The sequence below is a fragment of the Emydura macquarii genome, unplaced genomic scaffold (assembly GCF_026122565.2).
Source record: "Emydura macquarii macquarii isolate MOO-44397 ecotype Brisbane River unplaced genomic scaffold, CSIRO-AGI_Emac_v2 contig_1644, whole genome shotgun sequence".
Classification (NCBI taxonomy): Eukaryota; Metazoa; Chordata; order Testudines; family Chelidae; genus Emydura; species Emydura macquarii.
Window position 1 is genome coordinate 15,000,670 of NW_027131781.1, and position 16,422 is coordinate 15,017,091.

The following is a 16,422-nucleotide window of genomic DNA, read 5'->3' on the forward strand; positions in this document are numbered from 1 at the left end:
TTTTACAAAAAGAAGAAATCAAACATGCTGGTTAGAATTTGGTAAAATGTACTTTTTTTTTTTTTAAACCACAAATGATAATTAAATCAGTTCTTCTATTTCTGATTTATCTGGTCAAAATATAAAAGCTCGTGGCCGGATGCGCCTTTGCATAACTGTAAAGGAAAACTAGGGTTATTTGGGAAAATATTTTGTATGTATGTATACATAGGTGACCACCACAGAAATCCCAGTTTAAGGCCTCAGTCTTGCACAAATGTGTGTTTAAGTGAAATCAACAGGACTATGTACATTTAAACTTGCAAATTAAGTTTCTGCTGGATGGAGGCTTAAATGGGTATGTCTGCACTGCAGCTGGGAGCGAGCCTCCCAGTCCGGATAGATAGACTCATGCTACCTTTGCTCAAACTAGCACACTAAAAATAGCAGTGTGAATGTTGCAACTCAAAGACTTGGGGTAGCCACCAGAGCTCAGACCTGGGCCAGGTGGGCTTGAGAGCCTGAGCTGCCGCCTGAACCACAAAGTCCACACTGCTATTTTTAGCACGCTAGCTCAAGTGGAGCTAGCCCAAGTCTGTTTATCCATGCTGGGAGGCTGCAGACATACGACTGTGTCCAGACTCCACTATAAACAGTCTGTGTAGAACATACTGTCTTCAAATCACCTGTCATTCTGACTACATTGAAATGCCTGTGCAGAAGCCAGTGTGTTAAGGGCTGAGTAGCAACTCAATCACTAAATGCTCTCGTTTTAATTGGTTTAAATAAGACTATTATTAATGCTGTTTTAATAATAATTGTTTACATTCCATTTTCTTATATAGTCAATAAAAGCACTTGAAGTTATGTGTTCAAACATTTTACCAGCAGATGAATTTCCATTTTAGTCTCCTAGTTTCACATACATGCTGACCAGTCCTCACTTTACATCAATTACTCTGCCAGATATATTCCACATACTAAACAAATCAAATTGAAATAATGGGTAGACATATTTTCATTTTTTACATTGTATAGAAAAGATATTTGTGATTACTGATAAAAAATGTGACATCTCCCCTTAACCTAAACCATCAGCCCTGGTCAAGTCTGCATCACCAGAGGACAAATTTTGGGAACTCAGAATGTGTTTTACCATCTTAAAAAAATCAATAAAGTCTTACAGAAATGCCCTATCCTGCTGTCATTATCATTGTGGGAACCTTCAAAGCTAAATTACTTCTTAGCTAGAAACTAAACTGAAGAATTGCATTTTCATCATGTTGTTTGCCTGTTGGGATCTATTTTCCCCCTCATTTGCCCAAGAGACTAGCTGCACTTCAGTGCATTGATTGCCTATAAGATGCACATCATTAAATGTATCTAGAGATGTTACTGCTTTTAATTTCAAAGAGCAGAACTTGTTAAAAATCAGTCTTCTGTGGAGCTGTGGGCTGGTTAAGAGGGGAAAAAGGAATGCTTTGTTGGTAAGTGGGTTCTATTACTGGCGCTATCTGCTAATGTATTTTGTTACTTCGGCCGAGACACTTACCCACTTGTTGTCTCAATTTACCTATCTCACGGGTGTTGTACTTTTTAATTATTTGTAACATGCTCTGAGATCCTCTAAAGTCATTATAGAAGTAGACAGTGTTATTTGGTCTTGATTTAATTGCACCCACCCCCTTTAAGCAAAGTTTGGTTATTTTTCGCCTGAAGGAGTAGTGCTGGGCATCCCCACCAAGTCTCTCGCACTCTCATTGCTGACTGCTTGCCCAAGGCAAAACAGAACATATTCACAGTGCTCCAGGTATCCATTGGGCAAGCTGGTTTGCATACTCCAAAATCAGGCAAGAAAACCCAGAAGGCTTTGCATTCACTTTGAAGCCTCTTGCGCCAGCTCTCCCAATTATCGAAAACCCTAATTATCTGACAGTACTAGGTATATCCTACAAGGCATTCAGATAACTGGGGTAGTATAAAAACAGGACATCTGGCAAATAAAGATGCATTGTTTATATATTTTTAATCTTTGCTCCTAGTTCCTATGCCCTATTAGAGGTGAAAAAAAGCCCAAGTTACGGCAGGTAACCAACAATAATAATTCTCTTTCTGAATGCATGGAGAATATTAATCATTAAGAGACCTGTTATATTTTTCAGTTGTAATCTGTTGCTTTCATTAAACTTACATAGCTGTAATCCATGTTGACAGAAATTGAATATGGTTGAAACAGAAATAATATGCCTAATCTTATCTGCAATGTTTATTTAGCAGTGGATTTTACACTGTTAAAACTTGGGTCTATCATGCTGCTGTGCTGCTATGTCAGCAATAAAAATAATTTCTTCTTTTTCTCCCCCCTCAGCAAATTCCGTCACAGTCTGGCAAGGCTCAATCGTCACCCTTTGGAATTGGAACCAGTCACACCTATCCAGCTGATCCATCATCGTACAGCCCTCTCTCTAGCCCAGCCACCTCTTCCCCCAGTGGAAACGCCTACTCTAGCCTAGCAAACAGAGGTGCAGGATTTGGTAGGTTTCAGATTATGTATCTCACAAGGGAACATAAAAGTGAAATGCTAACCGTATTTTAAATCGTCAGACCTGCTTCTCTCTTCTTTTATGTATGCCAAGGGCGAGATTGTCTCTGGCCTTTGTGTGGGTGGGGAGGGTTTGTGGGGAGGGCAAAAGGTAAGGAGCTCTGCTTCCTCTTACTTGGCGCAATACCCTGACATGAGTGCAGGGACTACTCCCTCTGTGCTCCACCTCCACCATCCAAAAGAATGCACTGCACTGCCTTCCTGAGGTAAAATCCCTCCCAAACGTCCTTTTAGGCAGCTCAGCTCCTACTCAGAAGAGTCCCAAAATGGCACAGTCCAGAGCTTGAACGTTTTTTTTAAACCTATCGAATGTGTGAAATGGTGTCCTGCCACAGACCTGTCACTGCTCCTGTCCCAGGGTTCTTGAGAATCACTTCTCGTTCTGTGCAGATCATCTGTCGCCCTCACTCCCATTCGCACGCAGATGATTACCTCTGCAATTCATACTGTGTGTTTAAACAATTCCCTTTTTAAACTGCTCTCTGTGGTTAAGTGTGTTTCTTAGCAGAACACTTCACATTCACTAAGCCTAATTTTTAATGTGCATTTTCTCAGCTACTGTCCAAAAGCAGAACATGGCAATAGTCCATTTCCTATTTTTATTGTAGTAGGAGAATAGCAATCAATCCTCAAATTCTAATGTCTTTACTCATTACTTTTACTTACCCACGCAAAACTGCACTGACTTTAAGATTTCAAATTAAATCAGTAGATTTCTTTTCACCCCTGAGTAAGGAATGAGTGAGAATTGAGTTAGAGACGTTAGGATTTGCCCCTATGGGATCTAGTCAGGAGCTAAGATCTGACCATATCTTTGGACTGTATATAAGAGAACAGGTATAGCCAGGGCACCTCTAATTCTGCCTGGGCAGGATTATATCATCATCAGACATTGATTAATTAAAATTTTAAAAAAATATTTCAGTGATTTGAAGATTGGGATTTAGTCCAAGACGGTGAAATAGTGTAAAATATATATTAAGGACTCTATACTCTGTATGCTTTCTTTTCTGCAGCCTTCCCCATTTTAGTAACAACATTTTTTGTTGTTTTAATTACTAACTAAGAACATAGAACTGGAAGGGGTCTCCTCGATCATCAAGTCCAGTCCCCTGCTATCACAGGCAACCGCATCACATAATACCGTTCATAAACTGATAAAACTCCATCTTAAAACCAGTTAGGTTTCTTGCCCCCAGTCGCCTGCTGGAAGATGTTTCCAGAATCTCACTACTCTGATGGTTAGTAACCTTCTTCTAATTTCTGCCTAAATTCATTCATGGCCAGTGTAGACCTCTTTATTCTTGTGCCAGCATTGTTGTTCAGCTTAAATAGCTCTTATCCCTGCCAGGTGCTTACTCTGATGTATTTATAGAGAGCAATCGTGTCCCCTCTCAGCCTTCATTTTGCTAGGCTAAACAAGCCAAGCTCCTTTAATCTATCGTAAAATAGAGTCTCCAATCCCCTGAACATCCTACTGGCCCTTCTCTGTACATGTTGCTGTTTGATTCTTTTTTATTCTAATGGAATGATCCAGTACATGGAGAATTAGAAGCACTTGATTGTAGATTTGGTCATCTACCAAAGCTGTGGTTACATACAGTCAGAGGAGTTTTATGACACACATGGAAGGCAGAATTGGTGTCCTTCAATTTTAAAAAACAAATAAAAATGAGTAAAGATATTAATGCCAGCCCTTTCTCAAAACTCACTGTATTGTTGTACAATATACGATCTGTTACAGAATGTCTGGAAGGCTCCATATCTGGCTGTGATTGTAAAATTGTAAAGCAGCCAGTAATCATACATGCTGGTAATATGAGGCCTCACCTATATTTTATACTTTGTAAAAAATTTAATCTGAAAAAAATCCAAGTGCACACTGTACGTACTCCTACCAGAACGTGAGTAGCATTAGCAGTGTCTTTGTAAGGACCGGTGCCCATATACCTTTACAGCATGATAAACTTTAGGAGTGTCTTAGATCTGCACAAGAGTACAGGAAAATCAACGTTTTGATATTTTTGGAAACTATCCAACAACACAAGTATCTTGGGACAGGTGGCAAGAATCAAATGTTTTGGAACAATGAGAACATGTGCATGGGTCAGAATTCAGCAAAACATTGCCACTTCCTTAATGCATGAATGTTTTTGAGAGGGTTCAGTCCTGATGTTGTAAACATACTTATTGGTTGCTGGAAGCCCTCAGACTTGAGCCTTATGATCATACTTGAGATATGTGAAACTCCACTGCTGCTTACATTACTGCATACATAGCTAAGTAGAATTGTTAAGGATAATTGTGCTGTTCACAGTCTCTTCAGTAAGTGTTCAGGTTATGCCTTTGGCATGGGCTGGTCCTAAAGGAGCGCTTTAACAGAAAAAAAAAATCAATAAGTGAAATAAGAACAAAAATAATGAAGTAAGAACACTTCCCTATTCCTTTCTACCTATACATCCACATGCACCTTCTAAAACAGTGACCTTGATAGTAAGTTGCCTACGAGAATGTACGTAGTCAACGGTAGAAATTAGAGAGAGTATAAAATATGGTTTGATTCTGAGGCCTGAGTTCAGGACTTCCACAGCCAGCAAACATAACAGCAACATCACTAAATCCAGCACAACATGCTGGTAGTTCAGGACAGTCAGTGAATCAGAAGTGTGAGGTAGGCTGCCAGGAACAAAAGGTGAAGAAAGAGCACTCAGCTATCCTTGGCCAAGGTCATAAAAGTTTTATAGACACACACTAAGCAAAAGATTTAAAATCACATGTTGTTCATAGTCAGCACTTGTTTACAGCTAGGGCCTGATCCTAAGCTTACTGAAGTCAGTGGGGTCTTTCCACTGACTTAATTGAGCTTTGGATCTAGCCATTAATGCAGTGAGTTCCACGTAGTTTCCTCAGCACTGTATTCTGACTGTTCGAGAAACAAAATAAAAATAGTGGCCCACATTCCACTGCAGTCAGTGAGATTGCAGATGTGACTGGGAGCAGAAGTAGCTGCTTCCCCTGCCCTAAGTTACTCTCAGTACCATAGATGGCATTTTAAAACACTAATTTTTCTTTTTGCTCTTCATGCTAATTTATTAGCTTTTGCTTTTCATGCAACATTGTGAAAGAAATTAGACCAGTTTCATTTTAAGCCCTTTTCACTCTTTAGGCCTCATGTACTAGCATTATGCTGCCCTCCCTGGACTCAGCAGCAATGTAGAGGGACGTGTACATCAAAATGAAAAACTTCCCATTGAGTTTATTCATGACACCATTTCCATTGGGCTTTATATCTTTCTTCATAAGAAAACCTGCACTGGGGACCCAAACTACTTGGCAAGGGACCTGTTCATCTGGTGGGAAATATTTCCTGATCTATTCTAAATACAGTTTTTACTGAGAGGAGCAGCCTGAACCTTCTGCTGACAGCCTCTGTCTTGCAGAACAGACGGCTCATATGTCTCTCTGAGTAAATTTTGGCACATCGTACTGAGCAAAACTGATGCAGCTTTCTTTGAAGGGGGTAACTTAAATGAACTTTGTTGTGACCAGTAGTGTGGCTGCAGGATTTCTGAGTCAGCTGAATTATTTGTTACGGTAATGTCAGCAGGGAACGAGTTGTAATTGTCCATCCCAGATGTGACAGAAACATGCCATTACAGTTCATTAGTCTTCTGGGAAACTGCTTACTGTTTATACCACATTTCTTAGCTGGTAGTAGAGATGGGCTGGAGTCAAAGTGGAGATGTTTGTGATCTTGTAAGTTATGAGGAAATGACAAACAGTGGAGTAAGGCATTTTAGCTACTTCCATTTGCCATTCTTTCTATTTTTCTGTGTGGAAATTTTGGTTTCTGGTTGTCAGGAGTCTAGCGTAACATGGCATGCAGAATCACATGTCTCTGGAGTAATGGCTAGGAAGTTGGCCAGTGGTTGTGAGCTGCAGTAATCTGATCTACCAGTTACCCCCAAATTTTGGATTTATGTGTCTGAAAGAAAAAAGGCAAAGCAATAAAAGACAGAAGCAATAAAAGGGAAATGTTTTGGGAAAAAATGGTTTTCAGATGTGCCAGATACATTTTTTAACTCACAGAGCAAGACATGCATCACCCACTACTGAAAATAAACACTTGTATTACTTCCTGAGCAATTCACTGGAGACGCATCTTCCCTCTCCTATCTCAGCCTAAGGAAATGCTGTGCAGTGCTGTTGAAGGGTCAGCAGTGGCTCAAACACAGTTGCATATCTAGCAAAAATGTTAAATTTTGCATTTCCTGACTTGGCAACAACAGCCAGAAACTGTCCAAAATATTATGAAACGTGAAAATCTTAGAAAGAGACTCCACAAATAGCCAGACTGGGTCCTTGCTGAGTATATTGTGTTACAAAATTTACTTCTGAACGGTGACGTTCCTAGAAAAAGTCTCAAAAACACGTATGCGCCTTTTAAAGGAACTGTCTGTGTAAATCTGAATCTTACAGCTGAGAGTGGCCAAAGCAGTGGACAATTCCAAGGGAGACCTTCGGAGGTCTGGTCCCAGTGGCAAAACCAGCATCATAACCAGCAAAGCAGTGACCAGCATTCTCACCAGCAGCCCAGTCAGACTGAAGTTTTCCAAGTGAGTAGAGTCAAGGGTTCTTTGTTTCGACAGTTATCACAAGGAAGTCAGTGTCTTCTTACCCTAACAACAACCTTAGCCAAACTCAGCCAGTGTGGAAACAGTGTGCATGACAAATATCATCCTTCAGTTTGATGTGTGCTACTCTGGAGTTTATAGTGATGTTAGCTGGGTTTAGGAAAGCTTTGGTAGAACTCAAAGCATTTTTTCTGCCAGCACACAGAAGCTGCTGTGGTTTGAAAGGTTTTCTCTTCTTCCTGCTTCCTCAGCACAGGGGCTACGCATTTTAGGGAGAAACCAGTAGATAGCCATGGCTAGAAGTCCCTCCTTATACCCTGGCCCAGATCTATACATCCAGCAGTGGCCCTTTAAACTTTGGTCTAATTCCCCTTGAGAAGTCAGGGAGGAGAGTAGGCTGGTTCTTCAGAGAAGATACTGACTAAAGAATTTTTTTAAAATGTTCTGACTATTAAGAAACCATGTGAGTGGCAAATAATCATCGTCAATTGTTATTTTGCAGTATTAAATACTCTTATATCTATTCACTGTAGATAAGCATGGCACATTACAAAGCAAGTAAGCTGATATGGGTCCCTTATCCCTTTATAATCTGTTTATCTTTTAAATTAGATGAAGAACCCAACCAACAAAAGAGCCGCGTGGGTAGGTATACACAAGGGAAAGACATCAGTAAATGCAAAGGGCCAGATTCATTGCAAGGCCTTCACCAGTGTAGTCCCTGGCACAGGGCCTCAACAGCAGAAAATCCCCAAAGGGGATGGAGATTTCAGCAGGACAAAACCGCTGCAACTTCCCCTTCACTGGGGTTGAGTGGGGGAGGAAAGAGCCCCACAGGTAGCAAGCGCAGCCTTTGAAATGTGTAGCATTGGCCAAGAACGCAGGACTGGCTAAAGCAGCTTGGAAATGTGCTTCTTCAGACCATCCCGTCATCCAGTTCCACTCGGGGATCTAGCAAGTCTCAGTTAGATTTAAAGTTTGCCCTCTCCTGAGGTGAATCCTGACTATGGTGCACTTGGATGAGGGTAGTTCCTCCTCCTGAGAGCAGATTTTTTGAGCCGACTTGCTATCATATTGTTTGTTGCTTAGATTTTGTATTATTATTATTATTATGGCCCCTGTTCTGCTACAAAACCCAAGTTCTGCCAGAGCCTGTTATTCTAAGAGCTGAAAGGAGAGCATGATTGTTTTCCCAGCAGGGGATACCTCTTCCCCCTGGCTTTGTCCCTGACTGGGAAAAGGAGGTTTATCCTCTCCAAGTGTCCTGCAGGGACCTCCCAAATCTGGGAGCAGTTGCCCTGAAACTCCTCTTTTACCAGAGAATTACCATCGACTTCCACTCCCTTTTCTGAACTCTGTGGAGGCTGCTTGCTCCGCTCATTGACCCGGAGGAAAGACTCCAGCATTCTTCAGTGGATAATCAGTGCAGTGATAATAAACGTAGCCCCTGCTTACAGAACACTGCTCAGGAAGAAGTGGAAATGTGGGCTGGGACCAGGAGCCATACTTCAGCTACATACCAACAGAACTCTGATAGCGAGACTCCCTCCAATGCTCCCAGCATAGCACCTCAGAAAAGATGCACGATCCAAATTAAAAGGAGCTCAGTGATATTAAGAGACACACAAATCACATGATGCTCCATGGCCCCTGCCTGCTGCTCAGTTATTTAGCTGTCTAGGTTGTGGGAAGGGAGGAAGGGCTCCTGTCGAGGGCTGAACTCCTCCTTAGTAGTGTTGAATTTCTGCAACTTCCATTGGCTTCAGGGAGGGATGAGACTTCTCTGCATTTTTCAGAAGGGTCTCAGAATATTGCCAGATTGGGCCATAGAAGGGAAGGGAAAGAGGAATAATTAGTCATTTCTAGTAAGTTTTTCTGTTCCACAGTGCTCGTTCCCATCCTCTATATAAAGGCCCTGAGTTGACTTTACATCACTCCACTCTGAAGAATAACTGAGACACGTAGATAGAAACCACAAACATGTTAAAGCCCTTCATGTATTGGTTTCATCAAGGGATATATGCTGCCTATTGCTGAGGAAGCATCCCCTGGAAAGGCAAAGCAGCTCATGCCTTTGTGTTTACTCTCTGTTTTAGTTTGAAATGTCTGTTTAACTTGTTGCTGTCAACAGCCACCAGGAAGCAACTGCTGCTCCAAACGGCATCCTTGCAATAGGTGCTGTGATCATCTCTCAGCAGTTGATGAGCCATTATCTTAGCATATTATCACAAATCACCCTCTGTAATAAATGGTGTATGTTTAGATCAGTGAAGACTGCAGCATGGGGGACAGTCAGACCTGTGCAGAGAGCGAGCACAAATTCTACCCACTGCTTATGTCCTGGTTCAGCCCTTGAAATAGGACATAAGTGAGACTTAAACAGTGCAGAGGCCTCAAGCTAACCCTCTGCATGGGGTGAATTTCACCTTATTTTTCCAGCCTTTGGCCTTTTCTGGGCATAAGCTAAAAAGATGAACAGAAAACAAGTTTGTGCCTGGATAGCATGTTATAAATTGACACTACACTTTGATTTTCCTTATACAGGACATGCTGCCTATGCCGGGAGATCCAACACAGGGCACTGGCAATTACAACATTGAAGATTTTGCTGATTTGGGCATGTTTCCACCATTTTCTGAGTAATTTACAAAGCAGAAAAACCCAGTGAAATGAAGTTCAACAAAACCATTTCAGTGTGTTTTTGGCTCTGCTTTTTCTGTGTTGCATTACCGTAGAATCTACTAACAAGAAGTCATGTTTCTCATATTTCAGATAGTGATATAGGAGTTTGCTCTCTCTTCTTTCCAGTGTGCAAGTGCTGATGAAGAAGTGACACCACTTGGTGGTGTTCATTGACAGATCCATTTTGTATTTTCTTGCCATCTACCTCAGAGATGAAAAACTTAGCTTGATTGTGAAAAATCTCTGAGTTCTAAATATTTGAATGTGAACAATTCCTAATGCTCCCTTTGAATGGTAATTTTTAAATAGATAATGAAGTAACAAAGACTAACAGAGAAAAGGTAAGGTAACGTCCAGTTACAGGGTCTACTGTGCAGTTTCAATGCCTTGCTTTAGTCTTAAATTTCTGAAAACAGACTCCGTATTCTGATTTCTTTGATTCTTGAGATTTTTAGGTCAGTTTGAATGTGAGATTGATTATACAGCATAATGTAGTCCTCTCTGACCAGAAGATTCAGCACCTTTTTTCCATCTCTTAACCCAGTTAAACTTGAATATGTGTACATTTTAGTACTGTATGTATATCTTGTGCTGTATGATGTGATTTCCTGTATTGTTAGGGGTTTTTTTAACATATAAAAAGGGTCCATTCCAGAGTGTACCGAAAATGGTGACAATGTATTGCAGAACTTAGATGTTGCAGGATTCTGCATCACTTTACTTAGAAATAACACTAATTGATTAATTCAGATAATTCTGATTTATGCCATATATTTACTTATACAAGCTGTAATTTTTTTTCATTGAATTTATTAAGTAAGGTCTATATTTCTATCATTTTCTCACTATCTGGTTTTATTTTCTTTTTTGTCTTCTATTATTGCATCCCCAAAAGATCCTTTTATAAAAATTAGTGTACAACATATCAAGAATACTGTTTTAGCACCAGCTGCATTTCCTTTCTGTGAACACTTTTTTTTATATCCTGTGCAACGTGACATTTTAACAGTTAAAAGAGGTGCCCTGTTACAACAGTCATCTAGGCTCATTTATTGAGAGCAATGGGCTAGTTCGTTTCATGTGCCAAACAATGTTGTTAAAACTAATTTGTAATAGGAACCAGTCAAGCTGTTGTCTGCCAGAAACACAGTGGCATTAACTTGAATTTTCACTTGAATGCTAAATTGCTGAGCATCCACCTACTTCTGTTAAACCCACTGTATAAGGGTTTCGGTTCACTGGACATTTTGGAGACTCGGGCCATCCAGAATGGTGCATGCTTTTCCATGGCACTGAGTTAAAGTCTTTGCTTTTGGCTTATTGCCTACCGTATCCATCAGAAACTTTTAGAATTTCTGTTCCTTTATTTATTTTCTCACATCGGTTGGGTTACAGAGATCTGATGTACAATGAAGATTTAGGGCCAAATAGTCTGCACTTGAGGGGAAAAAATCACCGTTGAACAAGAAACTCAAAATTTCCATATGCTGAGCTGCTTTTAAATCCTTTGGGGAAGGTTGCAGCCCAGCCCCCTTGGAAAAGGGGCATAGGGTCCAGCTGCCTAAACCTGTGTATGCCCAGGGATCCAGATCTCTGGACATTTACAAGAACTCAGGGCCATCCAGCCAGAGGCCCAGTGTCTTTACAGATTGCCAGCTCACATGCTGCCATGACCTGGCTACTTGAAGCTCCCTCTGAATTCAGAGGTGTCTTCCAGCAGGGAGGACAATCGGCATACAGCAGTCCTCACTTTGTCAGCATTGTCTTAGATGGGTATTTGTCGGCGGTGCCTTGGGTGGATGATACCATGGAGAGCAGCCATCTCCATAACCTGTGGCCTGCTCTGACCCCATAGGTCTCATCCAGAGAGACTTTAACAGGCTGTTGGACCAAAGCTTGCAGGCCACCGAGACACTGCTCCCAACCGCAATCATATGACTGGGTCTTTTCCTACCCGACTCTGTTTCCTTGTACGTCCCATAGTGGAGTAAGTGGTCTTCAGTGTTCAGTGAGAATCTTTCTTTTCACTTTATTCTCCGGGACCAGTCCCAGCCCTGTGTGCCATTGGAGGGGTGGCGTGTGTATGTATTTTTTGCTTGTTTGTTTTCTTAATAATAACTGAATCTAGTTCTAATCTAGATAAAGAACTGTAGGGGCCTCAGATCTCTGGACTATACTTGCCTCACAGACATCCTGTTTTTAAAATGGGCACCTCTTCTCCTGAGATGAGGGGAGTACTCAGCTAGCTGAGGAAATCATGCACTTAAGCAATATTTATTTTAACACCTGGATATTAATTCTCTTGGAGCCACCCCTTGCAATCCCCCCATCCCACACACACAGCATGAACAAAACTGATCGGTAAGTCAGACTAGAAAAGCTCTGCTCTCTGTAGTGAGCATATCAGTTGAATTCACTGGCTTTCATAAAAGATGCCGGTACGGTATGCATGGCTGTGTGGGTGAGATGAGCTGTTAGCATCTGTGCAATGGGGAATGATAGTAAAAGGAGAAGTAAATGATCCTGATTCTGCGACAGATCTAACAATGGGGGAAGGAGGGAGTGGCCTAGCAATTTTTCTCTCTTTATATAATGCACTTGGCATGATACATTCAGTGCTTTTTTTAAATTTAAAGATGAGGATTTTCTGTAAAGTAAAAATGGATTGGAAAATGGTGTTCCTATGTTGCAATCTACCTGACAGGTTGCGCTGCGTGTATGTGTACTTGTTGTTCCTGAATTCAGTCTAAAATAGTGTGGGTATGAAAATGTTTTTTTCCAATACCAGCCCAGAGTTTCTCTACATATCACTGTCTTTTTATATTATAGGTATGTAGAAGAAGGCTTTTATCATGTCAGTATTTGGTAGTACAGTTCAAAGTTCTTTGTTAAAAGAAATTCAAGCATGTCTATTTTTTTAAAATACAGTATTACTAGTTTGAAGCCAGTATGCCCAAGGCATCACAGCAAGGACTGTTTCTTGTCCTCTGTCCTCCCCATCCATGTAGCTACAAAAGGGAATTAAAGGCCAGTCTAGAAGAGTGCAAGGCTTTCACCCACTTCACTTTGGGCCATTGTTTATATTCTGATATCTTGAGCCAGTGCTTTTCTCCCTGTTTCTCTGTTCTCCCTGCATCCCCTCCAGCTGATTGCACCCAGGGTATCTTTACATTGCTTTCCCTAGATTGGAAGGGCAGAGGTGGATGATCTTTTCTGAGGGTGCTGTTAGTTTCACTCCACAAACAAGCCAGAAGGGAGTGCTTAAAGTGCATTATGGTTGGCAACCTTAAATCCTGAAACCAAGTGAACAGGCAGGTCCAGCATTCACTAGTGCGCTAGGGTGCCTGCACTGTCTTGGCTGCCTCCATGCCACTGGCTATCTCTTTTGAAGTATCTTTCTCATTCTAATTCTTGTGGCAGCAAAGACTGTTTAGCATAAGTGGAGCTATACTCTGTGTGTGTCTTGATGGTAATAGAACAACTGACATTATATAACTAAAGTTGTTAAGTGCATTTTAAAACTATGTCCTTTTTTATTTGTGTGGTTAGCATAACTCCTGCTGTAATTCAGCTGCCAACTTGCATGGTTTGTGGATTTTACATGCAGATTTTTTTCTACCTGCAAGCAGAGTTGTGTTTTCTGATCAGATTGTATTGCAAACAGTGTTTCTGAGAACAGTGAGAAATACAGAACTGAAGCATTCTACTTTTTAAATCAATTGAGCAAGAAACTACAAATGATAGTTTAACAAGCTGAGTAAGTTACTTCAATGAATAGGTTTATAGATTGGGGCCATTTTAATATGCTGAGGTATTTACTTACTTATTCATATAATCAATCCTGTTTCCTGACATTAAATATTTTACAGGAGTGATTGTATTGCATAACTTGTTAAAGGCACTACTGACAGTGTCTACAATTAAACTTTAACCAGATGTGTCCATAACTAGCTTTGTTGCCTTCTTTTTCTTGAAGTCCAGTCTGAAACTGTAAATACTTTTTGCAGTACTGCCTTTTTTTAACTCCTAATTACTTTTGGCACAGTGTTATATAGTGTTTGCAATTGCAATGACATATATTTTTATACATAGGTGTACTCTTTTTCAAGAGTGATACAGCCACTTAATCATTAATGCCTTATCAGTGTCATACTGCTGTTGCTCCTTGGTTTGCAAGGTATCCAGTGGGTTAATTTTTAGGTCAGATATTTTTGTTTTCATGGCGGTGCTCAAATTGAGATATATATAGGTGATTGTGTTTTCACTGTTGCCAGTTGGAGGAGGGTGTGTTCAAAAATGGGGAAAAGGAGAAAAAGGGGAGGCATACCATCACCTTTCTGGGGGCACTTGCCTCCTACTCCAAACTTGAGCATGTTTTCATGGGTTGACAGCTGTGTGGATATGGACCAGTTTGCTTAATGTTTTTTAACATAATGCCAAAAAATGGGCTTTTCTTGTCAAGTTAGGCACTTGGTTACTTATCTGTTTAAACTCTTTATTGATGTGAAATTGTGCTGTGGATAAAGTGTATTTTGTACTTCTGAATGTTATATATTTATGACTAACAGTTACAGAATCAATTGTGTGTATGTATATCTAATAACTGCCTTTTTAAATTTCATTAAAATAAAAATGTCATGAGCTGTTGTTAATTCATGTCTTTATATAAGTAACTGTGATATGCTGCTGGCACAAACAGAAGGCTTTGATATTCATGATTACAAATCAGAAGATGGGTCGTGTCTTGTCTTAGTCTTTGTAATGATCAGTATAGGAACACATTTCAATATTTCATAATCCTAGATCAAGAAGACTTAAGCATGTTTTCCTTACATAAATATTGTCCAAAAAGAGAGAGATGTAAATGTTAGTGCAAGATCTCTATTTTACAAATAACTTCTAGGGAAACATAATTTTTTATTAGGTAAGGAATAAGTTTTGCTCATCAGGCATAGATGGTATCTCTCTGTACAGTGTTTCATTATGGTACAATTCATTCTGCATTAATTCATACACTTCTGTGATCATTTTAATTCGATTTCCTAGGGCAGTAACACAATGGTTTCTAATCCCCTTTAGGCCCTATAACAAAAAGCAAAATCTGCAAACATCCTTCCCGCAAACATACCAAATGACATTTACAAATCTTTTTATATATACAGTATGTAATGTACTTTTCCCTTTCACTCTGCCTCTTCAGTGGTTGTGTGCTGTATGTCTTTATGTAGTTTATACACTGTGAGCAGGATTTGCCTTGCTGGCACAAGAATCTGCAAATTGCACCTCTGCACCAGTGAAGAATGCTACCCTGTAGGGCATACATTCCTAATGCAGGTTGGGTAGTGTTTCCATAGCCATGCACCTTGTTCAGCACTCTGCCCATGGAGAACAGATATAACCTCTGCTGGGGGCTCCATAAGAATTCCACTGTCAGAGTAGGGAATTGGAATGTACTTAATCAGCCAGCACCTCATTGACCAGCACTGCCTATTGACTGAGCGTTGCTTGCTTGTGACAGGTCCCAATGGTGGAAGTTAGGTTGTGGCTAGGACTGGTCAAATTTTTTCAATTGAAACTGTTCTACTATAGGAAACTGGGTTTTTGTCTAAATGAAATTTTTCACAAAAAGTCTTTTTGTGGGGTTTTGTTTGTTTTGTTTCTGACACAACTGCAGTAACCCAAACCGTTTCTTTTGGCAATGCTGCTGCCGTGCCTCATGGGAGTTGTAGTATGGTTGCCTCACGTCTCCATTCTCCTCCATGGGCCTGACTCTCCAGCAGGTCTGCATCTTTCATGATACACCATGTCCAGGAACTCCAGTGATGCAACCCCTTTCCTCTCCAAGAGGACGTACCATAGTTCATCATGGGAGATGTAGTCTGACCATGGAGTTCAGCCTGCTGAGGAGAATGGGAGCCTGAGATACCCAAACTATAACACCCAGGTGACAGGCATTTCCAAAGTGAAATATTTTGATTTTCAGCCAAAATATTTTGGATTTTGGCCAAATTTTTCAGTATTTGGATTTCTGCCCTGCAAAAATTTATTTTTATATGGAAAATATAAATGAAAACAATTTTTTTTTCATATTTCTCAAAATATCCTACGGAAACCTCCCCTCACCCAATTTTTCAACCTATTCTACTTGTGGCCCCCTTAAGCTGCTGCAACCTTCCCAGAGGACTTTCTATTGCCAGGGACCCGGTCCCAGTGTGAAATGAATCCAGCCCTTTGTGTATACATACTTCATTCTCCCATTGTCTATTCACTTTCTTTATGAACTGGTTGGTTGAGCAGGGCTCAGAGTTTGTTTGTGCATTGATGGCGTGAGGGAGCTGAGCAGTGAGATAATGCAGTCATGAACTTTTTGAAAATCGTTTGATGCTTATTTGTGTCCAAGAGGATGAGATGGCTCAGGAGATTGGTAATGGGGGTTATGGAAATGTATCTGTCTCTGAGTCACCAATGATACTGCAGTCCAAGTCAGTATTATAGTGAGCAAAAGCTGTGACCATCTATTGACTG

At 40.5% G+C, this 16,422-nt stretch overlaps 1 protein-coding gene across 6 annotated transcripts in view; it reads left to right on the plus strand.

The window, feature by feature from the left end:
- ARNT2 (aryl hydrocarbon receptor nuclear translocator 2) overlaps nucleotides 1–14,549 on the plus strand; it is a 129,497-nt gene extending 114,948 nt beyond the window's left edge. For 2 of the 6 annotated variants that reach the window (XM_067555706.1, XM_067555707.1), the window contains 5 exons: nucleotides 2,022–2,066; nucleotides 2,348–2,513; nucleotides 7,061–7,197; nucleotides 7,828–7,860; nucleotides 9,760–14,549. In XM_067555706.1, coding sequence (XP_067411807.1) covers nucleotides 2,022–2,066; nucleotides 2,348–2,513; nucleotides 7,061–7,197; nucleotides 7,828–7,860; nucleotides 9,760–9,858 — 480 coding nt within the window. In that variant the 3' untranslated portion in view covers nucleotides 9,859–14,549. The remainder of the gene's footprint in view (nucleotides 1–2,021; nucleotides 2,067–2,347; nucleotides 2,514–7,060; nucleotides 7,198–7,827; nucleotides 7,861–9,759) is intronic. The other 4 variants (XM_067555710.1, XM_067555711.1, XM_067555708.1 and 1 more) reach the window with 3 other exon arrangements.
- Nucleotides 14,550–16,422: the final 1,873 nt, after the last annotated feature.